The sequence below is a fragment of the Elephantulus edwardii genome, unplaced genomic scaffold, assembly GCF_000299155.1.
Source record: "Elephantulus edwardii isolate Elephantulus edwardi_28Jun2011 unplaced genomic scaffold, EleEdw1.0 scaffold00072, whole genome shotgun sequence".
Lineage (NCBI taxonomy): Eukaryota > Metazoa > Chordata > Mammalia > Macroscelidea > Macroscelididae > Elephantulus > Elephantulus edwardii.
Genome location: NW_006399822.1, coordinates 153,734 through 167,486, shown reverse-complemented (window position 1 = coordinate 167,486; position 13,753 = coordinate 153,734). Strand labels below are relative to the sequence as shown.

At 57.6% G+C, this 13,753-nt stretch overlaps 1 protein-coding gene across 1 annotated transcript in view; it reads right to left on the bottom strand.

The window, feature by feature from the left end:
• Nucleotides 1-13,753, bottom strand: part of CBFA2T3 (core-binding factor, runt domain, alpha subunit 2; translocated to, 3) — a 32,878-nt gene that overhangs the window by 15,632 nt on the left and 3,493 nt on the right. The window contains exons 3-7 of the mRNA XM_006888852.1: nucleotides 11,912-12,066; nucleotides 10,170-10,273; nucleotides 5,340-5,412; nucleotides 3,395-3,538; nucleotides 963-1,040 (exon numbers count right to left, since the gene is read on the bottom strand). Of these exons, the coding sequence (XP_006888914.1) occupies nucleotides 963-1,040; nucleotides 3,395-3,538; nucleotides 5,340-5,412; nucleotides 10,170-10,273; nucleotides 11,912-12,066 (554 nt within the window). The remainder of the gene's footprint in view (nucleotides 1-962; nucleotides 1,041-3,394; nucleotides 3,539-5,339; nucleotides 5,413-10,169; nucleotides 10,274-11,911; nucleotides 12,067-13,753) is intronic.

Genomic DNA, 13,753 nt, shown 5'->3' with positions numbered 1-13,753 from the left:
TGGTCACTCTGTCGTCCCAGGTGACAGCGAGTTCTAACCCCCCCATGGTCACTCTGTCGTCCCAGATGACAGAGAGTTCTAACATCCCCCCCGCATGGTCACTCTGTCGTCCCAGGTGACAGCGAGTTCTAACCCCCCCATGGTCACTCTGTCGTCCCAGATGACAGAGAGTTCTAACCTCCCCCCCCGGCATGGTCACTCTGCCGTCCTCGGTGACAGCGAGTTCTAACCCTCCATGGTCACTTTGTTGTCCTCGGTGACAGTGAGTTCTAACCCTCCCATGGTCACTCTGTTGTCCCAGGTGAGAGTTCTAACCCCCCCCAAGGTCACTCTGTTGTCCCAGGCGACAGTTCTAACCTCCCACGGTCACTCTGTCATCCTCAGTGACAGCATGCTCTAACTCCTCACACTCTGTGCCCTGTCATTCTTCTATTTGACCTGCTCCAGATGCCTGAGGTCACACAGCCCCCCTGCTCTGTGGGTATCTGCTCTGACCCACCATGACATCTGCTGTGAACACGGCTGGACGTGCTCCTGCATGCGGACCTGTGGGCAGTGCCCCAGTGAGAGCGGGGTGGTCAGCTGTTGGCATGAGCCAGCGGGCCCCTTGATTTCTGTTGTCATCACAGTGGGTGGTGTGATCACGCCCATTCACAGGGGCTACTGAGGCATGGAGGTGGTGCGCTGCCCTCAGGGGCACTGCCTTCCCTGTCCACCCCGACAGAGCCCCTCCTGCCCTCTCAGCTCCACGTGGGCCCAAACTGCATTCAGAGAGGAGAGCAGAACCCCTGGGACCTGTCAGAGGGCACACAGCTGGGATCAGTGGCCGGGGGCCTGTACTTGAGACCCTCTCGGACATCAGGGCTTACACAGCCTGAGCAGAAATGGGGTACAGAGGTCATTGGGCCTCTCCTGGGGCATGGAGGGAGCCTGGCAACCATGGTTTCTGTTCTTTTACTTACAGAGACAGACCATGGACCACTTTAAGCAGCCATGATTACGGCCAGGGGGCAGAAACGTCACAGGCCCATCCGCTCCATCTGTAAGCAAAATGAGAAAAAAAGGCTGTCAGCAAGGGGCCAGCCGGTGGGATGGGTGGGCCTTAGCTGGCTCCTGCCCCTGAAACATCTCTGGGAACAGAATTCTGTCACCTCCTGGCCAGCAGGCCCCTCTGGACCTCTGCCTCCTCTCTTAACGCAGCTGGGGAGGGTGACCTTTGGGAGCCCCAGAGAATTTCAGCATCCATCTACGAGGTGGGTGGGTAGACTGTCTCTTAGCAACGTGCTTCCCAGAAGGTACTTTGGCGGTCTTGCTCAGCACCATGCACAAGGGACCTGCCACCCTGAACTGTGGGTTTGGAAACTTGCTGGAAATCTAACAGCCTGGCCCAGTAAGATCTAAAATGAGGCCCAGAATGAGCGGTTGGAGGGAGAACAGACCAAATCATGAAGGGAGACCAAGCCTGCCTGAGCTGGAATTAGTGGTGGAAGTGATAAGCAGTGTGCAGGCCTGTCAGCACAGGTAGTAAGACTCCCATCATAGGAGGTAACCAAGGGAATGATAGAGCATTGGTCGGCATGGATCCTTCCAGTAGGTAGCTCACACTGGGTATATTCTTTCCTACAGTTTTTATTTCCTACAACTCTCTCTCCTACCTCTGTGGTCGTGCTGGGGCTTCAATCCCAAAATGAATTCTTGCCGAACTTTGAAGGGTCAGGATGGCCACCAGGCAAGAAACAGGGCAGCCCTGAGCTCTGGTTCAAGGTCAGCCTCTTAACTTGACTGGGAGTGTTGCCAGGACTGCCTGGCCAGGCCAGCAGAGTCCTCAGCTCAGGCTGCTGCTGGCCAGGTGCTCAGACATGGCTGACCGCCGGCTTCCAGGGAATCGTGTGGTTTAGGGACATATAAAGGGCCACCTCGGGGGCAGCCTGGGGCTTCTCACGCCATCTGCAGCTGGTGACATGAGTGTCAGCCTGAAAATGAAGCTGTGGGTCTTTTTTCTGTCAGCTCCCTGCTCTTCCAGGAAAGTGGGGCCCCATGCCATCATAACAGGGTGCCAGAGGGCAGGAAAGATGCAGCTCATGGGCCAGCACCCCTCACCAGCACACTTGCATCTGCTCAGGGGCCAGAGGCAAAGTCCAGAAGATCCAGCTGACCACAGCCCGACCCTAAACAGGAACATCTGGACCCTACATCTTCCCTTCCAGCAACAAGGCTGGGGAAGGGGGAGAGTGAGCCTTGAGGGTGAGGGATGAAAGCAGGAGGGAGGCAGCCTGGTGGATACTAAGGGCCACAGGCCAAGGAGTAAAGACCCTTCTCTAGGGAAGGGCTTTATCTAATTCCAGACCTTGGGGAAGGCTCCGAGTGTGGGACTTAGTGGCCCTGAACATAGGGTGGTGTGGACTTGTGGAGTCATACTGTCTTACAGACTGTCCCACACCTGGGGCCTCCCTCTTCCCACCTAAAGCCACTCACCACCTGCCAGTCACGCTGCAGACAGCACGGGACCTCATAGGGTCCCCAAGGCCGGAAATCCTTATGGAGCAGGCCATTTCGTCTTTCTCCTGAGAAGCTCGTGGGTGCGAACCACTGACCATGTGATTGTCAGCTGAGCATCTAACCATAGCTGCGAATGTCCCCAAGCTGCCAACTTCCCGAATACTGAGAGAACAAGACTCATCCTACAGTGTCTAGTAACGTGTCCTGCAGGCTGCCCCTGGCCAGTCCAACCGGGCATCTCTGTGTCACTGTCACCAAGGCCACTTCCTGAGATGGACTCAGCATCACCCCCAGCCCAGCCTCGAGGTCAGGGCTGCAGCCACACAGCCAGCTCCAGGGCCCAGCATGACCATTCTCCGTACCCACCAGCTGTGGCTCGTAATGTCCACTCGTGACACTGGTGCTGTGTGTTCCAGTCCCAAGTGGGCTGGGAGGACTGGGGGCAGGGGAGAGTGGTCAGGAAGGCCCCTGCTCCCAGCAGTCCTCACCCTGGTCTGATATCCTGACGCCCGGACCTTCTCCCAGGCCAGCACCAGCAGACAGGTGAATGCCATGGCCCTGGAAAGTCCCCAGGTCTGCGCTCTGGATAGTGACTGGTGGGGGGCTTCAGAACTTGGCCAACTCTGATCCTAGAACGGCTAGAGAAGCAGGACCCCCAGGACCACCAGGGCAAGCACAGGAGATGATGCGGCTAGCTCACGGTCACACGGCTGGAACCGAGAGGAGCCAGATGTGCAGACATATGGGTGGGACCGGAACTCGTGCTCATATGAGGCCAGCTTCCTCAGCATGTCCAGGGTGGGGCCTCATGCCCTCTGGCATTACAGGAGGGGAGGGCTCTCTGCCCTGCCTGCCCTCTGTCCAGCCACCCACGGCCCAGCCTTGGGCCACTTACTTGTGTGGGGTGTGAAGGAGGGGTGCCTTGAGGCTCCCTGGACCGTGGCAGGTGGTGGTGGTGGCATGCTGGGTGGCGTGGACCGGAGCTGTGTCTTCACCTCGGCCGGGGAGTTGGGCATTGCTGCTGTCTTCTTCTTTCGGTCTGCTGGATACGGAGGTCAGGAGAGATGGGAGAGAGACAGTGAGACGCTGGCCAACAGGGGAAGTCAAGCACCCCCATGACCCCCACGTGCCCACTGGAGCCAGCAACGGCCACAGGTGTCCTCCCAGGTGAGGCATGCAGATGTGAGCCTGGAAGAGCCTGCCTGCCCCACCCATGCCAGGTGAGGGTGCACCTGACATACGAGGCCCCTCAGGTCACCTGGAGGGCAGGCTGGGACATGGACATGCTCTGCCCTGGGTCTCTGCTCAGGGCCCAGGTGAGCATGTCTACCAGACTGCAAGCGAGGCTGCTCTGGCCCAGGCCACCACTCGAGGGCCCCTTGCAGTGCCTGGGATAGGGTGGACCCTGCCTGCCCCAGCAGATCCTGACCACCAACAAGGGGGGACACGGCCAGCCTTAGACCTTCCAGCCACTCACAGCTCCAGGGTCAGCGTCCCACCTCAGAGCAGGAAGCTGGTGAAGGAGTCAGCCTGGGGCTGGAGAGTCCATGCTGGCCGTGCTGCCAGCGAGTGGGACAGAGGACAAGGGACTGCCCCTGAAACAGTGCTTGGAGGAGAGGGAATCTGGGGGTGGAGAGGGCTGCTGGACCGTCTTAGGAACCAAGCACACCCCCTTCACCCTGGGCCAAGGACAGCCAGGGCCAGACGGTTCACACTCCACAATTACAACCAGGGCTGAGAGGACGGCTCAGAGGCTTTACCTGTGACAGGACCCACCCTTGGGACCCTCCCTCCCCCCCCCCCCGCGCGCAGGAGCTGGGTTACCCTCAGCACCAGGGCAGGCAGGAAGGTGGAGGAGGGGTTATGGTGTGGGGACCCCAGTACCTTTGGCTACAAATGTTTGAAGAGTACAGAGCCTTCCTCATCCTCCTGCCTCCTTTCCACCCCAGGACGTGGACCGTGTGTACATGAAGAGCCTGCACACGTGAGCATTCGTGCACGTGCGTGGCCGGGGTGAGGGGTCTCCCAGCCGTTTACAGTGAGTAGTGGCGGGGGTAGCATTCGCCGTGTTGTGCACTCACCCCCCAGCAGCCCACCCCACCTTTCTGCAGAGCGAGGGGCAGAGGACCTGCCCCCCCTGTGTGCTGCTGGGATCTGGGAGACCCTGGCTGTGGGGTCAGCCTAGGAAGGGGGAGGGGACTGGTGACAGCAGCCACCGGCCACCCGCACCTGCTGTCCCCATCAGCTGTAGCCGCCTGGACTCTCTCCCGCTGGGTGCTTGCACTTCCCCTCCCCTCCGTCCGCTTGCCAGGCTGCTGCCTGCTGATGGCTGGGCACATATGTGGCCGCAGCTGTGGGGACCCATCAATGCCAGGCCTGGCTGTGGGGCCCCTGGTCACCCGAGAACAACCAAACAAGGCAAAGGTGGCACTAGGGCCTGAGGAGGTGCAGGCATCCTGGCCCGCCCTCTGTCTGACCTGCTGCCCGTGGTCAGTGGCTGGGTCAGGTGCTTGGGGGTGCCAGGCAGGACAGGACCAGAATATCACAAAGTTCAAGCACGGGCTTGGGCTCGGGGGTCAGGCAGGACACAGATTTGTTCCAACATCTCAAAGTCTGTCCTCAGAGGTCCACTTGGACTCTGAGGCTAAATCCAAACAGAAAATGAGGGTTAAAAAGCCCCGCTGAGGAGCAGTGGGGAGCACAGCAGGGGCCCCGAGGTGGACATCCCCTAATCTGGGTATTCTCTGAGCGGCCCAGTCAGTAGTGGCTGTGATGCTGGGAGAGGGAGGTGGTGGCCCTGTGCTGGCAGCTGGCACCATAGTGTGAGGACACACACTTACCCATGTTTCTGGCAGTGCCCACATGCATGAGGGCTTCCACGTACTGTAGAGGGGGTGCACCACCCTTCTGGTGCTATGAGAAGCCAGGAGCACAGACAGACAGACAGTTGGGTAGAAGCCAGGCCCCACAGACCTAAGGCCCAGTCTCACTGCCCTATCTATGGACGCCGGCAGAGCAAAACTGACAGCCAGGGCCTCTGCAGCTGTAACCAGGCCACCCTGTCCTCTGGGCCACTGGTGACTGCCCCTGCCGCAAATAAGCCCTGAGTCCCGGTCACCATCACACCCACTCCCAGAGCCTGATGAGGTCGAGAGCCCAGGCAGATGACCCAGGAACAGACCCCATGCCCACAAGCCAGCTGGAGCAGGAAGCTGTCCAGGCAGGGTTGACTGGAGGTGACAGTGTCTGCCCTCTGCCAAGGCCACCCGGCGGTGCCCATGTGGACGGAGCAGCTGGCATAGCCACACTGGCAGAGTGACATGGCCACCTGGAGAGCTGCCGGCTCCCAGAGGGGCATCTGGGGGCAAGGTTCCCCTCTGTTCTCACTGCCCCGTAGGGTCCACCTGCGTCCTCAGTCCCTGCTTGTCCCCTGTGTGTATGTGTGTGTGGCACTGCAGGGCCTCCTCCAACCCTCACACACCCCAGGAGGCCCTGCTGCCACCACAAATAGGGACCATGGCTCAGTGCCTGCTCAAGGACACACAGCTGTCTGGGTCTCCCATCGACGGGGGCACTGCAGGGCTGGGAGCCCCTGTAGGCCAGCCAGGACCCAGAGGGGGGTGTTGAGTGGAGCGGGCATCCCTTGGCGTGCAGGCAGGACGGGCGAGGAGGCAGGGTCTCTGGGGCGGGGGTGGAGGGCCACATGCTCATTTGCATCTATTTATATAGCTTTGCATGGGATTTCACAAGTCGGAAGACCCTGACAGCCAGGGATTGGCCCCTGGGAGTGGGCTGGATGGTGAGATGCCCTGATGTTCTGCAGATCCTCCTGTGAGAGGCAAGGTGTCCCAGGGCAGGAGGAAGGAGTCGGGTGCTATGGTGGACTTTCAGGGTTCAGGCCAGACAGGAACCCCATCATTGTCCCAACTGATAAGGAGCTGGGTCTTTTAAACCCCGGTGGGGTACTGGGCAGCCTCAGGCCTGAAGATAACTCTGCTCCCCAGTCCTTGGAGATAATCATGGCTCCAGTCTCCAGCCCGCCCCTCCCTTGGCCTCTCGGCATCTCACCCCCCCCCCCGACAATTCCCAGAGCCCTGTGGTGTCCCCATGGGAGACCCTGTGTTGTTCCCAGACGATGCTTCCAGTTCCCAGCTCAAGTCCCCTAATCCGCCGGCACAGGAAGCTGCCCTCCCTGGCCAGGCAGAGCGGTGGGAAAGAACACGGAATGCGTCGGAACAAGCCACCCCATCCATCACTGTCGCCATCCGCCAGCAGTTTCCAGCCCACCCCACGCAGCTGGGAACCTGCCACAGTCCAGTGCTCTCAGCCATGGGGTTCTAGAACATTCTGAGAATGATGTTAGCATCCTCCTCTGCTCAACCCCTCTGCAAGCCCATGCCTTGAAGTGTGTGACTCTGTTTCCGCTCTGTCACCTTGAACCCTCACAAAGCCTTAGAGGATATGGGCAGAGAACCCCTGTGAGGGTGACAGAGAGCCGACACTGTGGGCCAGCGTGGTCAGTCTGGAGTGGGGTGGGGGTGGGTAGATGAGAAGACTGAAGTCCAGGGAGGGGAGCCCAGAACCAGCCAGCTCCTGGTGCTGGGCCCCCAGAAGCCTGGGTGGGGTCTCCAAAATTCCAGCCCTCTCTTCACCTTCCCTGGTGGGCCTCTCAGACCAGGACCAGGTCTCGGAGGCAGCAAATGCCTGGCAGAAGCTGTGCTGGGGTATCCTGTGGGCTCTGGGAGGTAGCTACACTCCAAGATGACATCACCTCCTAAGAATGCTGTGCCTTGGTTTCCCCTTCTGTCAAGGATAAGGGTGGCAGGATGGGTGAGGCTCTGGGCTCAGTACACAGTCCCCCAGCCCCAGCCTCAGTCTCCTGCCTGTAAGTGGGACAGTCCCTGGCCTGCCCTGATGACGGTGAGCTGAGCAGGGCCCGGAGAAGAGGAAGCTACACTTGGAATGCTCATTGCACTATTTTCCTCTTTAATTATCTGAACACCCCTTCCCTACAGGACAAAGTCGAGGAGCAGGAGAAAGCCCTTCTTTCCTGTACAGTCAGGTCTGCCTGCCCTCAGGGGTGCCCTCCAGGTGGGGAGGACGTAAGGAATGTCCATGCCAGGCCCTGAGACTCACAGCAGCTTGTATATTAGCCTCTGCTGAGGATTGTGGTCCCTAGCCATAACCCACAGCAGAGAGGACAGCATCAGAGCTGACCCCATCCCTCTAAATTCTCGCCTGTGTCCTGCACCAGGCTTCAGTCCATTGCTCTAAAAGCAAACCCATTGGCTGGAATTTCTCGAGAACCAAAGGTGTCAGTCATCCCTTATAACCCTTACAGGACTTCTTTTTCCTAAGACCCCAGGCCAACAGCCAAGAGTGACCGTGGAGGCTTTCATTGGTGGCCATCACTCTTGTCTTTCCATCCAAGTCTTTCTCTCTCTTGCTTGTTCTGTGGCAGCCACTGCAGGGCCCTCGACTGTGGGACTGTAACTGCCTCAGGACCTTTGCAAATTCTGATCTGATTTCAGACTCAGCTCTCTCATGGCCTCAAGGTTGACCTTCAACTCCTGCTTGCCTTTGTTCAAATGATCTTCCTGGTCCTTCAGAGAGACTGACCTCCCACATCCTCACCTTCCTGCTGCTGCTGTTTCTCTATAGCTCTTTTCCAGAAAGACAGAGGGACAGTGATTGCAAAGTGGGCTCAAAAATCGCTCCAGCTGTGGGAATGGAGCAGGATTGGGCAGGGTTTTATTCTGCGTGTTATGTGTGGGGTTGCGATGATTGTGATGATTGTGAGGCATTGAGCAAGGCCTGGTGCTAGCTGACCCCGGCTTTCCTGAGCAACAGTGTATCAGTAAGACTCCTCAGTTGTCACAAATATTCCACAGGCATGGGCTTTGGTGAATACAATGTAATGTAGCAAATGGGCCACAGTAATGCAAGATGTTGCTAATAGAAGGATACTGGGGGTGGGGGGTGGTGTAAGAGAGAGAGAGGAGAGAGAGGAAAGAGAAAGGAGAGAGAGAGGACATGGGAACTCTGTACTTTCTGTGTGAGTTTTCTGTAAACTTAAAACTGCTCTTTAAAAAGTCTGTTAAGGGAAAAAGTAAGGCAGGAGCTCTAGAAAGAGGCCACACCCAAGGGTCCATGAACAGTGATGGACATCTCGTTCCCAAGCTGAGTGAACTGGAGGAACTGGGGGATGACTCAGGACATGAGACGGTATCCCCACATTCACTTGAGTCTATAGTGACCAGGGGCCCAAGGTCAATGCCAGAAGGGATGGCTACTTTGATCCCTGGTAGTGAAGGCAAGAGGGATTGGGGGGGGGGGCACGAAGTCCTAATGAATCCCAGAGCTGGACCTCGAATCTCTCGACATCTGGTTTCTATTAAGGCTCTGCGCATGGTAAATAAGTAATAATATAAAAATAAAACGATTAGTATTTCCTCCTCCTCTGTCCCCTTGATGACTCTGGGGCCAGGCTGGGGTTCCTCCCTCCCCAGCCCTTCCTGGTCTTGGCCTCAGCTGCCTGGTCCACCATCCATTAACCTGCTCCCTGCTGTCCCTGCCCTTCAGCCCAGGCTGCCTGACACATGCCTCAGTGTGGTCACTTCCCCACCTCGGGGTAGGAACCAACAAGGCCAACCTGGTGGGAATTGCAGACCATCAGCCCTTGGGTGACGATGGCAAAGTTCACGAGGTCACCAAGGAAACAGCGCTGGTTTGGGGTCAGGAAATGGCCTGGTTGACTCTGCCATAGACTGTGAACCTGGGGAAACATGGGCAGAACTTCTCTCAGGCTCAGTTTACCAGCTGCAAAGTGTGGGCGCCAACTCCTGCTTCTCTGGGCTGTGGATAGTTGAGACGGAGAGTACATTTACAGTGAGAACACAGCAGAATCCTGGTGGGGTTCCCTCTCCTTTCCTGCTTGAACCCTTTGGGGGAACAGTACGGCAGTTCCAGCTCTGGCTCTCAGTAGAAAGGGACAGTTAACAGCACTCAAATCTGAGGGAGCATAGGGTCCGAGGGTCCCCTAACTGGAAACATGCAGCCACAGGGCAGCTGCCTGCCCAGCACGACAGTGCACCCCACACAGCAGGAAGCTGACAGTCACCATGAACTGACAAAAGACATGCGTCCACCTGGGCTCCAAGACCCTCTGGTCACCACAGTGCAAAGCAGCACAGCTGAACAAGACCTCTGAGGACCTTCCCAGTAGGCACTGGGCCCACCACCACTTCTGAGCCAGCTCTTTGGTGCCCAGGCTTGGGGATCTGGCCAGACAGACCGGCCTTCTCTCTGTCTCATGCCCAGTGTCTCTGGCTTGGAAATCCACAGCCCACTTTGTATCCTGTAAATGGGTCTTGTCAAACACTTGGTGGTCAAGGCAAAAAGTCTGTCCCTTGACGCAGGGCCTGAGGCTGGTTTCCCATTTCTCCACACCTCCACATCTCCTTGTGTTTCCGCACTGCTGGAGGCCCTGTCCCTCTCCCTGTCCCCCTGTGCTCTACACGCCTCTATAGCTGCACACATCTCCTCACTTCCCACCCCCTTCCATGGCTCCTGTTTGCTCCTTTGTGCCTCTCTGGTCCCTCCACCCCTCTCTGTTCCCTGTCACACATACCTGCACCACCCTTGCTTCCCTCCTCAGTCCAGCTACCCACCTCCGCTCGCTCCTGCAGGTCCTCCTGTCTCAGGACCTTGGCGCGTGCTGAGTCCATTTCCTCCACTGCTTTACTCGAGATATTTGCAAGGTTGTCCCCTAGCCCTGCAGCATATCACCACTCAGGTTTGGGCTCACAGCCTCCTCCCTAAAGAAGCCTTCCCTGCCCCATAGGGTCAGCCCCCACTGCATTCTCACTCCACGGCCTTCAGACCTGCCTGCATCACAGGCCACCTCCCACTGGCGCCGCTGCCCACTCCTGGTCTCTGCATCAGCAATGCCACCTCTAGCCAGGTTTTCTCAACAGGTGACCACAGGTGGACACGGACACTTGCTGAGGAAGACTGTCATCATAGCACTGCTCATGACGGGGCCACTCAGGGAAGCAGCCAGGTGGCCCTGACAGGCCAAGGATGTGAACTGCTGTCACATGCTAAAATGTTATTATGCTGTTACACTGCGTTCACTTTGCAAAGTGGTTTTCTCCAGCCTAGGCCTTGATTTCCTTGCCTGCAAAATGAGGACAGTAGGCTCTCAGCAGCATCAGTCAGGAAATCAAAAGGTGAATTAAGTTGGGAAAATCTGCTGTCAGGGAATTCTCCAGAGTACTGAGGAGCAACAGTGTCAGTCTAGAGACTAAGATGTGCCTGATCCAGGCCATGGTCTTTGCGATTACTTGCTATTCTTCAGAGAGCTGGACCGTGGCTAAGTGTGACAGAAGAAGAATTGATGCCTTTGAGTTCTGGTGTTGGAGAAGAGTCTTGAACAAACCATGGACTGCCAAGAAAACAAACAGGTCTGTCTTGGAGAGGCTGAAACCAAGTTTCTTCTTGGAGGCTAGGACTTTGAAGCTCCATCTCACAGACTCTGGGCATGTGGCCAAGTGACACCGATCCTTAGAAAGGACATCATGCTCAGAATTGTGAAGGGACAGCACAGGCGAGAATGATCCCGGATGAGATGGTACAGTAACTGGGGCAATGGGGTGAGGTGTGTCAGAGTCAGTGAGACTGGCTCAGGACAGAACAGGCTTCAGAGCTGCTGTACTGAGGGGTTGCTATGGATCGCAGCTGACTCGATAGCACATAACAACAGCAACAAGGCAAGAAGATGAAAGGAGGATAACGGGGGTACAGTGAGCCCAACCCCCACAATGCAGCAGTTCAGTCTTAGGTGTACCACTGATGGAAACACAGTAACACACAGTGAGGCTAGACAGGGCGCTCGTCCACTCGCTGGCCACTTTCCCTAATAATCGCAGCCTGGAAATTGTCTAAACGCCCGTGAGGGGTGGGGCAGATGAGTAAGTGGTGGCCAACCCAGACCATGGAGTGCCCCCCTCAGAGAGAGCGCACTCGCGGCCCCACGGGTGACCTCGTGCCCCAGCTGAGGGGAAGAAGCTGGCCCAGGAGGTCACACTGTGAGAGCTCCCAAATCAGGCATGGTGGTGTGTGCTGTTCACCATCAGGTGGGGGACAAGGGCAGGGTCTTTCCGGGGAACTGGGTGAGGATGACATTGTGTGTTCACCTCACAAAAGCCATTCAGCATCCACTCTCCCACAAAAGCATGCTGACCACCAAGCCCGCCCTCAATGGCAGGGAAGAGACCCATGAGGGGTGCCAAAGGCAGGTGATGGGCTGTGTCCTTCTGTCTAGTAAGTAGCCACACACATGGAGAGATGACAGGGTCCACATGTCACTGTGGCCCTTGGCAAGGGTGTGGGCCCTGGAGTCTCATCTCACCTGTGATGGCCAAGGGAAGTGTCTGGGCACATGTGGGCCTGGATGCTGCAGTGACCATGGTGGCCAGCAAGCTGAAGATGCGCTCCCAGGCACCTGGCCTTGAGTCCCCGAGGGTACCCTCCAAGCTTGCCCCCACCCTCTGCACTACCCTGGGGCTGAGCGAAGTTATACAGGTAGAATTAGGAACGGAAAGTGGCTGGCCAACCTTCCTTCTGCTCCAGAGGTCACAAATGCTATCCAGCTGCTGAAAGCCCACTCACTCTGAGGCTGGCCGGTGAAAGACGCACATTGCCTATCTAGCTGTGGGGGTCCCCACCAGCAGCAGCCCCCTGGAAGTGGCAGGCACGACAGCTCTATCACCTGGGCCTGCCCACTGCCAACAGGCTTGCCAGGCTGGGGGCTCAGGGGAAGGGGGGAGCCCTTCTCACCCAGCCTGGTCAGGTAGTGTGGGAGGGACGGGCACCTCAGCTCTTCCCTTCCCCATGCAGTGGCACTGAGGCTAAGGCGCCCTGTGCAGACTGGTAGACCCCACTATGAGCGGGCTGTGTTAACGGATGTGGCCATGTAGCTGTCTGATGGGAGGACAGAGAGTGGGTGGGTGTATAGAGCAATGCCTGGGTGGGAGGGGGGATGGTGGATGGATAGACAGGTGGGTAGGTGGGTGGGTAGACAGGTGAGTGCATGTGGCTGGAGGACAGGTGGGTGTGTGGGTGCATGCATGGATGGAATCATAGGCAGATTGTGGACGAGTGGCCTTGGGTGGGTGGGTTGAGAAATGGGTGGGTGGACAGCGAGTTGAGTGTGGTGGCTGGCTGAGGATGGCTGAGTGTGGTGGGTGACTGGATGAGAGGACAAGTACGCAGATGGGTGGGGGACAGGTGGTTTGATGGATGAGTAGTCGTTAGCCAGCATCTGGGTTGATTTTGGGGCGTGTGTGCATGTGTGCACGTGTTGAAGTGAGTAAACATGCAGGTAAGTCCAAGGCTGGACAAGGGCAGGGCTCGGGGAATGGGCACTTCCCCTCTGCTCCTTGTTCCGTGTGCCCAGGCAGGTCTCCCAGTGGAAACCCAGAGAGGAAAGGCCTCAGGTCTCTTCTAGGAGATAAGGGCTCATGGGCCGGACATATACAGAGTGAAGGATCAGTGGTGCATGGAGAAAGCAGATGGACAGACGAATGGATTAGCCAACTAACAGCAGGGTACAAGACTCTGCGAGGTCCTGTGGGCTCCCCTTTCCCCCTCAGGAGGATACAGGATCCCTCCACTCACTGACATGCCCCCAGGCATCTCACAGCCTGGATGGAGCTGGGGGCTGGGTCTCAGGGTGGGGGACACCAGGCCGACTCAGAGGAGAGTCAGGCAGGCTTGGACAGTCCCTTTCCTCTCTCTGTGCCTCGGTTTCCACGTCTGTAATGGGTGAGGTGAGGACAATGTGTCCATGTGGGAGGCTAAGCAGTGCTTGGTCAGCACACACGTGGACAACTGCACAGCTGAGCCTGCTGTGGTCAGTGAGGATGGGCAAACTGACTGTGCCTTGAGGGGGCCTCGCTGGGACGAGGGGGCAGGATCCACAAAGGCACCCAGTTAGACTCTCAGCTGATGTCAGAACAGAGACAGCCAGTGATGGAGGTCAGCTCCTGCAGGAGGGACGGGGCAGAGTGTCCAGATGGGGACAGAAGCCAAGAGTCAGAAAGAAGAGAGACAGAGACACATGCAGACTCAGGAGAGAGAGACAGAGAGGGAGCAGGAAGAAGGAGGGGGGGGAGAGGAGAAAGACAGAGAGAGGAGAGACAGAGGGGAGAGACAGAGAGAAAGGAGAGACAGAGGGGAGAGACAGAGAGAA